The sequence below is a fragment of the Semicossyphus pulcher genome, unplaced genomic scaffold (assembly GCF_022749685.1).
Source record: "Semicossyphus pulcher isolate SPU_LCO1_2020_fin unplaced genomic scaffold, fSemPul1.0.p SCAF_13, whole genome shotgun sequence".
In the NCBI taxonomy this organism is placed as follows: Eukaryota; Metazoa; Chordata; class Actinopteri; order Labriformes; family Labridae; genus Semicossyphus; species Semicossyphus pulcher.
This window is the reverse complement of record NW_027211637.1, coordinates 2850276-2866554: the sequence shown is the minus strand read 5'-3', so window position 1 is coordinate 2866554 and position 16279 is coordinate 2850276. Positions and strand designations below refer to the sequence as shown.

The window sequence follows — 16279 nt, the reverse complement described above, 5'->3', positions numbered from 1 at the left end:
AAGGATCGTATTGTTGTGCATGTACCATATTTAGGGTATTTGTTAAGCAGCATTGGTTAAAAAGAAACACTAAAGAAGCAGGAACCTGTTGTAAGTCTGCCCTACAATCACAAAAACACTCCTTCTCTCCAGCTGTTCCATCAGCTCCACAAAACGTCATCTCCATCGTGAACGAGACCTCCCTGAGGCTGGAGTGGAGCCCGCCACAGGAGGGTGGCGGCCGGGAAGACGTCGTCTACAACATCATATGCAAGAGCTGCGGCAGCGGGCGGGGCGGGTGCACCCGCTGTGGAGACAATGTGCAGTTCGTCCCACGTCAGCTGGGACTGACGGACACCCGCGTCCACATCAGCGACCTCCTGGCTCACACCCAGTACACCTTCGAAATACAAGCTGTTAACGGGGTGTCAGACCAGAGCCCTTATTCACCGCAGTACACATCTGTCAACATCACCACCAACCAGGCCGGTGAGGCTAACCAAACGTTTTATATAGCAGAACTTTACTTTAAAGGGAATTGTCCTTTTTAAGAAACATAGGCCATATTTTTAAATATTTAGGGTGTAAATGACTAAAAGGTACAAAAGGTTTTGGAATTGCAGAAAGTAGAGTTGGTCATTTAGACTTAAACATATAATTAAAAAAATCTGATCAGTTTCAGTAGCCTGTCTGTCTGTCAGTATTTTCTCTGCAGGCTCTGACCTGTGTCGTCTTGTTTTGTCCTCAGCACCATCAGCAGTGTCCATCATCCACCAGGTCAGCAGAAGCCCCACCAGCATCACTCTGTCCTGGTCCCAGCCTGACCAGCCCAATGGAGTCATCCTGGACTATGAGCTGCAGTACTACGAGAAGGTACGTCAGGGGCAATGAAGAAGAGTCAGTCGATGGCACACTTTCAGGAATCGTCCCAGCATTTGTCTCAGAATTTTTTATACATGATTTGTGTTTCATGTGTTTCAGAACCAGGCCGAGTGGAACTCGTCTCTGACGAGGAGTCAGACCAACACTGCCGTCATACGAGGCCTGAAGCCTGGAACTATCTACGTCTTTCAGGTTCGGGCTCGGACTGTCGCTGGATTTGGACGCTTTAGCGGCAAAATGTATTTCCAAACCATGACTGAAGGTAAGAATGACAATCACGTGTACTTGTCCGCCAAATTTGTCTCAAACTTGGGCTTCCTAAAAGGTGAATTCATCTGTGGAGTCACATTTCTTGATTTTGTGTCTTTGCACTTGCAGAGGAATATAACTCCAGTATCCAGGAGAAGCTCCCCCTCATCATTGGTTCAGCTGCTGCAGGGGTCGTCTTCATCATCGCCATCACTGTCTTCATAATAGTCTGCAGGAGGTGAGCCACACATGTTACAGCCCATTAACTATTTAATAATAATTTAATTTGCTTCATTAAACTCATTTAAAGTTTAGGAACATGACTTACTGATGTCTTATTTCCATCTACTGTTATGTGCTGTAAACCAAACCCCAGATTCAGTGTTCACTTAAACCAAAGTAATGAGCTAAACAAGCTCTGCAGAGTCTGAAAATGGTGACGCTTCTCTGTCCTTAGTTTCATGTTGAAGTGGGGTTGGTTGAGAGTGGGTGAAGCAAAGTTAGAGAGAGGGTGTGCAGGTCTGACTGAGGTTAAAGAGATGCAGATCCATTCGTCTCTATAAGGAGATTCGGCATGGTGATAGAAGCGCTGAGAAACAGTCTTTTCTGTTTGTAGTCCGACTAGTATTGTCCGCCAGCGTGTCAGAGGTCATTGGCAGTATGAAGGGAAACTGTCCATGTGGAGAGAAAAGGGGTGGAACGGAAAATCAGATTTATCTTACTGAATCTCTATGAACAGATATCTGCGTGCAAGTGCAGCTAGAAAGCCGTTCTCAACTCCACTTCATTCTCGCTTCTCAAGTTGCCAGTTGGACTCTAAACAACGGCACCGCACAGAGAAGGAAGTCTCGGCTGAAAGTGCTTCATCGCTAACAGCTGGTTGCACCGGGAGCCCAGAAAAGTTGACTGTTGCTCCCAGAGGCTATATCATTGTCAGACGATAGCCGATGGGTTCCAAGACTGCAGATACAGGGACGGCTTTGTGGGTAGAGAGTGAAGATTTTGTACTCAGTGCAGGAGTGAACAGCAGGCTAATGTTAGTTCAGGAAATATGTTGCTGTGGGGAGATATGTATCATTTATTATTCATGCCACATGAGGACCATGAAACTTGTTTACCTCATAGCATCAAAGCCAAAGCCATGGAAATATCACAGAATGCACTTTAACACAGATTCCCAGTATGAATAACAATAGGATGGTGCTGTTTGCGATTACTAACACTCCACTACCTTCGGACTGGTGCCGGCAGAACAAAGGACTCAGCTTGGTACTATGTTCAGTCCAAACAGGGAAAGGTTTCAAATGCTTGGTAAAGACATAAAAACAAGGTCCATTTAGAACTCACTTGGATCCAGAATACTTGAACTTTAACCACAAGAGCTCAGAGGAACGGCTAACAGACAAAGAGCACAAGGACCAACTCTACACCTGCAGTATGTGTTGAGGGGATGGTCCAATTTCCTGAGTCGGGAAGTCATTCCTCCAACTTTGTGAGTTTAACTTTATGTCGTAAAACAGAAACAATTCGGAGGCTGCAAAGAAGATTTGCTAAATTTTACCGCAAAGAAGTAATTTATGTCACCCAACCAATGATTACAACCTAATACCATTACCAAGTGCATGTGAGGAGAAACATTATATGCAATATGTACATTCCTAAAAAGATTTGGACCCCCAACCAAACATTTACTCATGTCTGCTGTGTTTCTGCATGACATAACGTCATGTCTGACGACTCTGCAAGTCACGTACCAACATTTTTTCCTACTAACGGATTTGTCGTTTTGACTTGAGGCATCATTCACGCCAACTTTCCCCAATGGAAACCAATCCAATGATTCATGACCTCATAAATGTAGGTAAATACACAGATGATGAGGGACAGGTGGGACTAATGAGGCGGATACAACCGATCAGGGAGGCAGACACTCAAACAGGAGACATACAAGAGCAGGAAGTGAAGATATCTGAAATGAGAGAAGAGATCAATGTACCAAAATAATACAGAGCCTCAATAGACTCTCGTGGTCTTCGTCAGTGGATCGTGTTTCTTACTGTTGTTCTCTGTATTTCTCAGCAGCAGGAGGAGTTCAGACAGAACAGAGTCAGAGTACACGGACAAACTGCAGCATTACACCAGTGGTCACAGTAAGTATTGACTTACTTTGAGCCGTATGTTCTTCTCGGTTGCTCTACGTTCTTATGTTGCTCAGGCTTGTGTGTGTATAGCTGTTGCTGTCTGTTCTTCTTTCTCTCTGTTGAAGTGTCGCCAGGGATGAAGATCTACATCGACCCCTTCACATATGAAGACCCCAACGAAGCTGTCAGAGAGTTCGCCAAGGAGATCGACATTTCTTGTGTCAAGATTGAACAAGTTATTGGTGCAGGTAAAGGAAGGAAACATGCATGAAAGGAAATGATTATAGGTATCAGAGAAGGCAGGTGAGCCCTGAACAGAGCTTTTCACAAGGGGACTTTTTTCTTGGAATTATTGGAACTTATTTTTTTGGCCTTTGGGAGGGAGAGTGGGGATGACATGCAGCAAAGGGCTGTCGAACCTGGGGCCACTGTGTCGAGGGCTGGGCCTCTAAACACGGGGCACTCGCTTTAAACGCTGAGCTAAACCGGCGCCCTCCAATTTGGAACCCCTCATCAGGGCTCATGTTCCTGTCTTTCAAGATTAAAACTTAAAACTACTAGTTCAGTTTCCTAGAATAAAGAATAAAGCGCTTAGTACAATGTTTGGATTAAGACATACCATTTGTTGAGAGGTGTGTTAACAACAGAAGCAAAAAGACTCCAAATCCCTCTTGCCGACACAAATCATGTGATAGGAATCATGGGAATACACGTCTGCATCTGCACAAGTTGAATGTTCTTAACTCAGGCCTGATGCAAAAGTGCCTGTTTAAAGTCCACGTTCTTCTGATGTCCTGTTGTTGCATCAAAAACCATCCTGATGCGACATCAAAGTTTTTCCACACCTGCATCATGATTTAGTTATTTTGCCGTTCCAGTTTATTGCAATGAAATCACAGTAAAATGTTTATTTTGGGTTCATGCAGCCGCAGTAAGCTAGATTTGAACAAACATGTGACTTGCTTGACACAGTGAAGCTTCAGTTTTTGAGAGATCTGGCTCTCGCTGGGCACGGGTCGAAGTAGCTGGAAGTTAATCCAGACACAGTTCCTTGAAACTGCAGTAAAATTCACTGAGCTGTGTGTGCCTCTGAATGATGCTGAACCCAGACTGATTGATGGTTTCCTGATTTATCTGGAAGGCCAAATATTTAACCAACACGAACAAAGATATATTATCTGTCAGGGAAAACCATCCCTCCGCTTTTTATCTGAACACAGCTTGACAGTCTTCTCTTTAAAGGTCATTCACCTTCCTCTGTCTGCTCTTATCTTCCCATCAGGAGAGTTTGGAGAGGTATGCAGCGGAAATCTCCGGCTGCCAGGCAAGAGAGAGATCCTGGTTGCTATTAAGACTCTGAAGGCGGGCTACACGGAACGCCAGAGGCGGGACTTCCTGAGCGAGGCGTCCATCATGGGCCAGTTCGACCACCCCAACATCATCCACCTGGAGGGGGTTGTGACGAAGAGCAGCCCTGTGATGATCATCACTGAGTTCATGGAGAACGGATCCCTCGACTCCTTCCTCAGGGTAAATACGAGACACACAGATTAATCACAGTGTTGCCTTCCAGACACTGATCGTGATGTGCTGCATCTTCTGCAGTGACGCAGGCAGAAAAGGTTTGTGTTATTGAAAATGAAGCACTGCTTATGGGAGATGAAATCTGCCTGGTTGTTCAAGGCCTTTCTTCTTTGATAGGACAACACATTTGCTGTGTTTTAACTCCCCTTGGTTACCTACTACAAATACTTCAATTGGACCTCTGGTCTCTGTCCATGGTGCTGAAAAATGGGCCAAAATAGATGCAACAGAAAGCTGTTTTCACTGCTCTATCATAGTGTCACATTACATGCAAACATTAGGCATTGTGTATGTGAGAATAAGCTACATGTTTTATAGCATATATAGCAATTTGGCCTGATTCCAAGGTCCAAGAAAGACTCAACATCCAGAAATAATCACAGCAATTTTGATGGCAACTTCAGATTCTACAGGAGAAAGAGTTCTGTCGATGTGAAGTTATGATGTAAAGGTGAATTTGCATCATCCTTCAAAGAGTAGCTGGTAAAAGCAGACATTGTAGCATCACTTAAGGATTCACAAAAGACACGAGAGGAACATTTAAGGTGGTCTGATCCCACGCCAGCAAAGACATGTAGTATGTGGTTGATTTTAAGGAATCTTTTCTACAGTCCTATTGTCCAGCAAAAGGCAGTCATGATTCATTCATCATAAAACAACAAACATTTTTCTGTTGTGTTTCTCTTAAAGCAAAATGACGGGCAGTTCACAGTGATCCAGCTGGTGGGGATGCTTCGCGGCATAGCAGCAGGAATAAAGTACCTGTGTGACATGAACTACGTCCACCGAGACCTGGCAGCCAGGAACATCCTGGTGAACAGCAACCTGGTGTGCAAAGTGTCTGACTTCGGCCTGTCACGCTTCCTCGAGGAGGACACTTCAGACCCCACCTACACCAGCGCTCTGGTGAGTCCTTAGACTACAGGGGCCATGCTTATAAGGTCTCTTAATAAACCGTTAAGGGTCCTACTAAAAGCCATTAAATGTTTGTGGTGTTGAATGAATAGAAGAAGTTGCACAATTATAATGTTCTGCTTCATACGTCCTTTGGACAGCCCGTCTTTGGGATGGGATGGCTTACAAAATGTGATTATTGAATCTTCATCAATAGTTGATTACACAACAAAATGAAGAAACTGAAAAGCCAAAAACAAATTATATAAGGAGGGTATCTCCAGAAGAATTGTGCTGATGCTTTAAGTCACCTGACAGGTTGAAGTTACCTAAATATGCTTAGAGACTCCTGTAGGGACAAAGTAGTGGACAACAAACACTAAGTGAGTAGTAAAGTTTGTCAGGGAGCCAGGACCTACGGAAGCCTGTGGGGAAGCCTAACTCCACCTCCACCCCCCTCCTGTGTCCGCAAGTGTTTCAGGTGAAGGACAAGGCCAGTGAGCGAGGAGCGGACACTAGGGGACCCACAGTGGTAACCGGATGAGGGAACACAGAAACTAACCGAGATTGAAATTAAGATTTAAAGTAATAAGTTGTTATCAGTTATCTGATAGAAACAATGTCAAATTTGGTCTTTAAAGTTGGAGATTAAAATTAAGATTTAAGGTAAAAATTTTAATCTTAAAAAAATAGATTGACATTCCTTAATATTCATTATTAACAAAAATTTGAATCTTAAATCAATCATTCCCTGAGGGCTAAGGGCCGGCTAGCACTGTCCCGACGATCCGTGAGTGCCACAAGCGATAGATTAATGAACGTATCGTCGCTCGCAGCAAAGCTTCAGGATGTGACACCTGAGGGCAGCCTGTTTAGTCTCTTTGTGTTGTACACTCGCTTCAGTGGCAAGACGTTTCCTCTTAACTGGAGAAGGAGGGACTGGATTGGATTTCCAAAAAGAGGGTCAGTAAAGGATGCCACTATACCACTGCTGACCTTCACGCTTGTTTTTTTCCAGGGAGGGAAGATTCCCATCCGGTGGACGGCTCCGGAGGCCATCCAGTACAGGAAGTTCACCTCCTCCAGCGACTGCTGGAGCTACGGTATCGTCATGTGGGAGGTGATGTCATATGGCGAGCGGCCCTACTGGGACATGAGCAACCAAGATGTGAGTAAAGCACTGAAGAACAGTCTGGAATTCATACTTTAATCACAGAACTGTCACTGAACGATAATGAGCATGCATTTATTATAATTTGCTCTAATTCAGTCGAATCTCATATTTGTTTTTGAAGCCCCCATGAGTAGATTTGTTTGATTATAGTGTCTTTCTAATTATTCTGATATTATGAGTTGCTTTAATTATGCTCAAACATAATTAGTGTTTATTTTAATCAAATCTAATGAGTAGTTTAGGGAAATAACAGACCAGGCAGCCAAGACGCTGACAGAAAGCAAGCAGTTACAACAGCAGCAGCACCGACTATCTAGCTCGCTACTACATGTTGTTCAGGCTTCAGACGCCTCTGAATACGAGGTTTCCAACATTTTTTTCTGAAACAAGTCATGAATATTTTTATTCAGTCATCTGCTCCTGGCACAGCAGTCCAAAAGGTATGGGGATGTGCTCATCCACCCTGTCTGTCTGTCTGTCTGTCGAAGAAATATGCCAACCGCTCTGTTCAGCACAACTTCTCAAGATTTAAGTTTCAAGCAGAGCTAGCAGAGGATAACAACGCTGCTGGGAGATGCTGCTGAGGCCGCTTAGTGGGCCTCCAGAAAGATGGGAAGAAAGTGGGCCGGGAGCTAAAACGGCTTGTTTCAGACAGCTGCTGAAATGACAGGCGAGAGTGAGGGCTAGTATAAGATAAATCACATTTTTTTTCAACTGTAAATCACACAAAGCTGCTCTAGTTGAATTCTACAATAAATTTATAGAGCTGGGAATTAGCATCGCATCCTCTTTAAAGTCAACATCTGGCACCAGCTGAAATAGGTTCATCTCTAATACCACCAATCAAGCTTTCTGTTATTTTACTGAATATGCAGCTGCAACTGTTTATTTTTCATGTAACCTCTTGTAGGTAATCAATGCCATAGAGCAGGACTACAGGTTGCCTCCCCCCATGGATTGTCCCAGTGCACTGCATCAGCTGATGTTGGACTGCTGGCAGAAAGACCGCAACAACCGGCCCAAGTTCAGCCAGATCGTCAGCACCCTGGACAAGATGATCCGCAACCCCAACACCCTCAAGGCCATGACACCGCTGTCTTCGAGGTACGGCAGAGAGGACCTCCATCACTTCACTGCCATCACAAGTCATCTCATCTCACAGGCTGACATGTTCTTCTTTTTTCTGTCCACCAGCGTCCACTTACCTCTGCTGGATCGCAGCACTCCAGACTTCTCCTCCTTCAGCACAGTGGATGAGTGGCTGGAGGCCATTAAGATGGGCCAGTACAAGGAGAACTTTACCAACGAAGACTTCACCAGCTTTGACGTGGTGTCTCAAATGACCATGGAGTATGTTAGATACTTGTGATACATCCACGCTGTTAAGAAGACAGCCTGGCAAAAATATATTAACTTGTTGCTGCTTTGTAGCTAACATTATATTAGTCACTAAACAGTTACTCAGCATCCAGAAAACAGGAAGGGATTTTAAGTGGTACTAACAGATGGTTTTCTCTTCAGGGACATCCTCAGAGTAGGAGTGACGTTGGCCGGTCACCAGAAGAAGATCCTCAACAGCATCCAGTCCATGAGGGCCCAGATGAACCAGATCACTTCGGTGGAGGTGTGATACCAGGAGCACACACCAGCTCTGTTTACTGTAGGGAAAACAAGGAGCCATGAACCCTGCATCCTCCTGGAACCTCCGAGGAGGGCTGAGGACCTTCACACAGACTGACTTCAGTGCGACCTCAGCCTCTCCCTCCCGCCCTGCAAACTCTCTCGAGAAGGTTCCATCAGTCTGCAGCACAGCACAGGTGTTTGGTTGTTCTCCTATGAGCTGCTGTATGTTCAGGTAACAGCCAAGAACCCAGTCTAAACTGCTCAGTCCTTGTCTATTAGGGAAACACCTTTTAACTTCAATACCACCAACAGCACCGAGTTCAAGCACTAAATAAGATAATTTAGGCCTTGCACTTTCACTAAATTTGTTCAACAAAATTGCTTCACATCGGGCTGTTGCTGCCAGCTCCTTCACACTGTGGTGTTTGTCTAGATTTCGACTGGGAGGCAGCAGGGCACAGTGCTGGAGCCCTCGTTGTTTTAGTTAACTATTACTATTTAAAGTTTTTATTTTAGCAGCACCATTTTTGGTAACATTCATGACAGTCAGATTTCATCAAAAACATTAAAAGATCCACCGGTTGCTTTTCTTCTGTTGCACCTATAAGTAGCTGCTGTTTGCTGCGACCACTAGTCGATAAATGTGCAAGTTGTAACAGAACTTTTGGATCCATTTTTTAAACACGGACTTGGAATTGTAAGTAAACACAGTTGCCACCAAATTTGCCAGAACTTAGATCTTACAGACGGTGAAGGTAACGTTTGAGAAACAGTAAGCTATGTTCTAAAATGATCTAACTGAATAAACGCCTCAGCACATGAGCGTGCTCTGCTGCCTCACTACCGGTGCAGGAGGAGCCATTGGTCACGGTATCCAACTACCTTTCTCTGCTATTGTTGTTCGACTAGCTTGGTAGCATTACTCCACAGGCAGAGTGCATGCTCGTTGGTAGGCATGCAGACAGGTGAGCCATCAAGTCATGTCATGCTGTCTGAGGCTTACTACAGGCCTGCAACTACATCAGATACAGAGCATTTAACTTATAGATCACTGCAGAGATGTAAAGAGAATTTCAAAGTATTCACCAAGAAGTGTTTGAAAATAAACTGCCAACCCTACTTTTAGAGACAACACCTTTAACAAAGCAAATTAGCTAGTATCATGGCAGGGTTAGGGTCAGGTGGCCAGTCACTGCGTAAAGGTAGAGTGCTTGTTAGATGAGGTTGCTGCCTGAGTTGTTCGTGGCAGTCTGCTGGTGAAGGCAGCAGCAGTAAGAGCTCGCTCTTTAAAAGCACCTCATTTGGTTTTTGAGATGAACAGAAGCACACGATCTTTGAACTCTTGTAAAAAAAAAACTAAATGTGGTGTGCACTGGTCAAGATGGTGACTTGGTGGTGGTTTTGCTGGGTTATGCTCACGGTGTTTACTGACTACCAGACTGGAATGACATGAAGAGATTTGCCCTTTAAAAGGGCCTTTTAAAAGGTCACTGCATACTTCAATGCCTGTGCTGTCAGAAGCTGCAGATGTTGTTTTGACTGCTTAACGGACATCTGAGACGAATCAGAGGACCACGCTGCTCCTGTCCACCCACAGACTTTCAAAATGGCTTCCTTGAAGAACCCTGTGAGAGCTGGTCATGTGAGAGGTATTTTTTACACACGTGTTCTTGCCAACATTAAGACATTTTTAACCTTGAAACACCCCAGCCACCTGAAATGGACCATTTGTAAATGTTGTTTGGACCATATACTGTCTGTCATTCACTGTGACCTCACCGTCCCTTTTACTGTGAAGCTGTGTAGAGTTCATGTAAGTGTAGGTTATGGGTGTGGTTAGGAAACAATACATTACAGTCAAAGCTTTCTCAGTGCTGCTACTATACTCCATGTTTTACATGCAGAGAAATCAGTGTTACTCACAGTTAAAACACTTCTTGTACATATCAATATATTTTGCTTTATTTTGGCACTCAACCCCACAGAAACCTGTTTCATACAGTCTAGTAACCCTCCACCAATATTGTGCAATTTTTGTTTGAGTTATTTAACATCTGCGTTGGTTTATTTTAAACATGATTTCAAGAAAACGTCCAACTGTGCCCCCAAATCCAGAGTTCCCTCAGAGCCTCACTCAGCGCAGGTCGTGCAGAAGTGCTTTGTATTCACCAGAGATAAAATACAGCTCCGGAAGGGTTAAGACTCCACTTCAAACGTTCCTAAAATCATGTCATGGCCGGCCCAATCCAGATCTGAAACCCATTAAAACCTCCTGAATGTGATCAAGAGGAAGACGATGTTCACGAGCCATTGAACAAAGACGAGCTGCTCCAAGAGCGTCCTCACATCACCCAGCAGCACCGAGACAGACTGGAGGAGAGCATGCAGAGATGCATGTGAGCTGTGATTAAAAACCAGGTTATTCCACCAGACACTGATCTGTGAACTCTTCCTGACTTAAAACATTAGTATTCTGTTGTTTCTTTTGGTTTTCTTAACCAGTCGTCATTTTCTGCAAATAAAAGACCTCAGTGAGAATATTTGATTTGGAAGAAGGAGAAATGTTGTTTACAATAAAACAAAAGTTCATTTCACATAAACACAAACCTGTAAATAGTAGAAACAGAGAAGAACTTACTTTTGCAGTGGTCTCTTAATGTTTTCCGGAGCTGTATCTGAAAATGACCAGATTGGTATCTCACCTAATGCTCGCATGGTTGATCCCATGTGTTTGTGAAATGTCAGCATGCTGATAAAAGACAAACTCACTTGCTGCACTTACAGCACACAGCAACAAAGCAAAGCTAAAGCATTTCAGAAAATCTCGACATTCCCTTTCTTAACTGGGGCTACCACAACAACCCTCAACATCTCCAACATCTCCAACATCTGTTCTTAGGGCTCAAAATTACAAGGTCAGATTTTAAGAGACACGATCTCTCTGAAAAGTGGCAGTTTTGTACGATGTCTCAGTTTTTTCCTCTGTGGAAATTAACTGCACTTCCATAAAGTTTAAAGTTGAATTTTTGGGTGTTATTCAGCAATGTGAAAAGTTACTCAAGAAAGCATTTCTTTACAGATCCTGGAGCAACCGTTAGTTTCGAGCACGAGCAGAAATTTAAGCCTGGGTTTAGTGGCTCCAAACAAAAACAGATTTTAAAAATCTACATTTTTCTTCTCACTTTTTAATCCTCTGACGGTCGTTTTAAAGACCAAATAATGCCAGTTAAACAAGAGGAAATGATTTACCAGATTTCAGCTCCTGAACAAATGCTGAGGATTGGCGATGTCTCTGTTGACAAAGTGTGGTGCAGTTGTTTTTTGAACAGGGCCCAATAAGTCTGAGCTTATGTATAAAAAGGTCCGCCTTAGAACCTGAGGGAGAGAAGCCTCAATATGCAATTTTGTGTTTGCAAATCACTCCTACAAAATCCATCCGGCTGTCTGCAGCTGTGGTGAGGTTTGCATTCAGTTTGGGTTCTTAAAAATATTCAAAGGTTTGCTGCACTGTAAAAATGTTATGCTACTTCATACAGACTTTGCTTCTGTCGAGCAGGAGCCGTCATCACACATTTAGAGTCGGAGCTGTAAAGTCGGGCTGCACCATGCATCCAGACATGTAACGCTGTCAGTGGCAGAGCAGCCTTTGCATGGAAGAAGGCATCATGAGTGTTTAAACATTTAAAGGGGCCCTTGGACACCCCTCCGCTCGTCTCTCCATGTGCATTAACCCTTTATGGTGTGAAACGATCCAGCTGATGTGAGAGTATTTCCGGCCGTCTCAGAAACCGCTCTGAGTTTGGATTTTAAAGGGAACATGATTTTTAGACGTCACAGAAACACTCTTAGGACTTTGTTTTGTTGTTTTTTTATGTACATTTTGATAAAAGTTTTTATAAACGTTATGCAGTTATGATAATAATTTATACTTCACAGTACAGAGAAGTGAATTCTCACCTTGGGTCATGTGATGTCTGTGTTATTTTATTGACATGTTGAGCCTCTTCCTTCTACCAGCACAAAGCACAGGTTTACCCTATCACTGTAAGCGTTCACGAGTCTTTACCTCGACACCCACTGATCTCGGCTGTGCTTGTAAACGGTCAGAATGAGGTACAGCACTCCTGATGTCAGGAGGGAGTACGCCTGTTTCTTCCAGCCTTCATGGTTACTTCCTCTTCCTGACACAGTTTGGAGGCAAAAAAAAACTGACTTTAACTCGCAGGCTTCTCACACTTTCACCAGAACAGATCACCGACCGGGCGAAGCAGGAAACTGGTCTGCAAGAATGCATTGAACATTTGCTTCCTGTTCCATATTAGTGCTGTACAAGACTGAAGCACATCAGACTCGACACATTCTGCACACTGTGGCTGTGCCCTGTGCTCTCTCAGTCACATGACTCGTTTAATGACCACAGTTTAAGAAAAGGTGCTTCCACGTCCGATTTAAAGGCTCTTCCAACAAATGATTTCTTCCCCCTCTGCCCTTTGTTCCTTTGGTGTTTAATAAATGTTCAGTCCGATTTTCCAACTCCAGTCAGCACTATTATGTCATACTCTGTGTGGCATTGTTGTAACAGTGGTCCTACATGTTTAGCAGATGCACAAAGACACTGTACGATACTGTACATATGCATGTTATGCACAATACAGTGTTTTGGCACATTGGGCCCAGGCAGCACATTCACTGTCGCTGCTAATGTTCAAACCGGCACTGTGTGAATCTAGTCTCTTTGAATTGTTACAAAACAAACAATAGATTCAAATACTGTTGAGTTTATAATCACACTTTAACCTAAAGCTCTGCTTAGACAAAAGAGATTCAACATTTGGAGAATAAGGTTTAAAGAATTATCAAAACTCCTCATTTCTTTTCTTCCGTACATTTCAGAACATTCAAGACAAAGTTGTTAAATGTGGAAGAAATCGTAATTATTTTCTATCTAAATGATCATGTGAGTTTGGAGCTGAACTACAAATCCTGTCTCGTCTCTGTGCGCAGGGTCATTCACAAACACAGAGACCAGAATGACCTCACTTGAATAAGACCCCTCCATGTACAGATTAAAGAGAACGTTAGATTTTGTAATTGTCTCAGTGTGCGCGCTGTGCTCCGTCCATCTGCTGGCCCAGGTCTGAGCTGCTCTGTGGCAGCTTCCAGGACTCGCATAGAGCTGAAATGTTGCTGGTTCACAATGTGCACTAAACTACGGAAGCCCTAGGCAGACATGTACTATACATCTTATTTAATCCATTTTCCAGTGATAACTGGATCATTTCAGATTGTTTTCCTGAGATCTCGACTTATTTATCTCAAGATAACAAAGCTGGGTTTCTCATGATAACGGGATAATCCTTTGTCGAAGTAGAAAACAGACCAACAGGCTGCTCACTGTGATATTACAGAGCAGGACATGCTGCCATTGCCCACACTGATGAGGTGAGTTAAGCCTGTTTCTGTTTGTTTTGAGTTATGATCATGTGACGTTACGGAGGTGCAGCTTTGTTATCTCGAGATAAATAAGTCGAGATCTCAAGAAAACGACCTGACTCGTTATCACGGGAAAACAGAGTAAATAAAATGTATGGATTCATGTCTACTTTGGGCTTCCGTACTAAATCTAAAGTAACAATGGAAAATGTTTTATTTCTCACTTGGACGTGTTGTTGTAATACTCACTGCGACCACAGGAGGCTGAAGTGCACCAGTGTCCCGTGTTCCCGAAATGACTTTAAGCATGCATTTTTTCACTCTTAACACAAGGTAGCTACATGATGCTGTGTTAGCTGGTTATCTCACATTTCTCATGTCTTAATTTTGCCTGTGAATGTGTTTTATTGAAAACATGAAGAATTCAGACATGTGAGGAAACATGAATGCTGTCAGTCAGCCTCTTGTGGCCGGAGGGGGAATTACAACAACATGCTTTTTTAATGGGAAAGAAAAATAAATAAATATAATAAGTTTTTTTACTCCACTTGTGTTTAGTTATTTAGAAAACTTAGAAAATGGATCACCATAACATGTTCTCACTTCCTCTGAGGGCTTCAACACATTTAAACACGTTACTTTGTGACGTTTAATTAGTGTTTATTTTCTCTTTTGATTGACTGATATCTTCTTATCTCACTCCCTGAAAGACAGTGAGCACAGTTATTTAGATATTTACCTTTTCTTTAAAGACACTTTCTAGAAAAAAGTCTCAGTTAATTTTGAGAGTAGCGTCTGCAGACTAATGAAGGCTTCCACAGGCCTGCCAACATTAAACATTCAATCTGTTAACATTCAAACTGAAACACAAAAGTGCAAAATAACTCAGCAGAATATTTCGGCTTCATGCAGGACCTGCTCCCTTTACTGCACAACCTTCCTCTTTGCCTGACCCGGGGCAGCCCTGAAGACATCTCTCCTCTCTTTAGACAGGTGATATTTAACACGTATCACCTGGACTCTTTCTGGTCCAAAGCACACGGGACACAGGGGTCGATGTTCCACACGGGTCCTTCACCCCCACAGCCAAACACGCCTCTCTTCTCAGCCCTACCACTGTGATCTCACTCGGACTTCTGTTTGCTTTTCTATCTTCAGTTTTTCTGTATAAATGTATATTTGATGGTAAACCTGTGAATGATGTATCAATTTGAATTATTTGTAATACTGTTATTGTTTTATTTTGTAAAAAACAAGAAAATGTCAAAGTAAAGAAAGAAAAGAAAACACAACAAACTCGGTTTTGTAGCAACTGTCTTCAATAAAAAAACTAAACATGCAGCTTTTCATTCTGTCACATGACCTGCTCATTGGATTCAGTGCTTTATATGCAGATTATATTAGACACATCATCATTAACCATCAACAGACAGGCTTTAATATGTTCTTTGGTTTCCCATGATAGAAGGTGACATATGTGCAGTGCATTTAAAAAAAACATTACGTATAAAATGTCACTGATTTTCAAATATCATGTACACACACATGCATGCACAGAGTATCATAATGTGATGCAAACTTTGGACACAAGAGGGAAGCAGAGAATGTTCCAAGCTCAACCCTGAAGAGAGGAGGAGAAGAAATGTTCAAACACCAAGTTCCTCTCTCTCTCTCTTATATATATATATATATATATATATATATATATACACATTTACTGTACATATATACATTATTGAAGATGTCATTTTCTCACAGTGTAACATCTTAATAAAGCCCACGTACCACAGTGCTTAATACAGCACACACATAGTTAAACTTTTCATGATGCTTTTGTTAATCTCTATTTACAGAGTCTACATGTCGACTCTGTAGGCAGGGGCGTGGACAGGTTTCTGTTTGTAGTACGTTTGTAGTCCGAGTAGTATTGACCAATCACGTATCAGCAGGCTTCGACATGTGCTGGAAAAAACAGTCCGTGTGGAGAACAAAAGCAGGCGGAACATAATCCTCCATAATGACGCCTCGGCTCCCATCAGCATCATCTGATGACGATTTAGCTTCTTATTAATCTCTATAAACAAACATCTGCATGCTAACAGCTAACAAGCTGTACTAGATCAAATTCAACTTGAGACAAATCTGTTTGACGCTGTCAAGAAAGTCTATCAGCGTTTAGATTTCCCGACATCGTTGAATGCATCATAAATGATGGCTCCGCCCTCTGTTCAACAAACTCATCATGTTAAAGTAGTTTCCTTCTCCTCTTGAGGACAGACCTGACAAAGCTTCATGTTGTTCCTAATCTGCATCATGATGT

At 42.9% G+C, this 16279-nt stretch overlaps 1 protein-coding gene across 1 annotated transcript in view; it reads left to right on the top strand.

Moving 5' to 3' along the window:
• ephb2a (eph receptor B2a) overlaps positions 1-8623 on the top strand; it is a 43382-nt gene extending 34759 nt beyond the window's left edge. The window contains exons 5-16 of the mRNA XM_069660260.1: positions 133-468; positions 728-852; positions 961-1123; positions 1240-1348; positions 3193-3260; positions 3377-3499; positions 4534-4781; positions 5526-5741; positions 6748-6897; positions 7814-8007; positions 8098-8253; positions 8425-8623. Of these exons, the coding sequence (XP_069516361.1) occupies positions 133-468; positions 728-852; positions 961-1123; positions 1240-1348; positions 3193-3260; positions 3377-3499; positions 4534-4781; positions 5526-5741; positions 6748-6897; positions 7814-8007; positions 8098-8253; positions 8425-8533 (1997 nt within the window). The 3' untranslated portion in view covers positions 8534-8623. The remainder of the gene's footprint in view (positions 1-132; positions 469-727; positions 853-960; positions 1124-1239; positions 1349-3192; positions 3261-3376; positions 3500-4533; positions 4782-5525; positions 5742-6747; positions 6898-7813; positions 8008-8097; positions 8254-8424) is intronic.
• The last annotated feature ends 7656 nt before the right edge of the window (positions 8624-16279 follow it).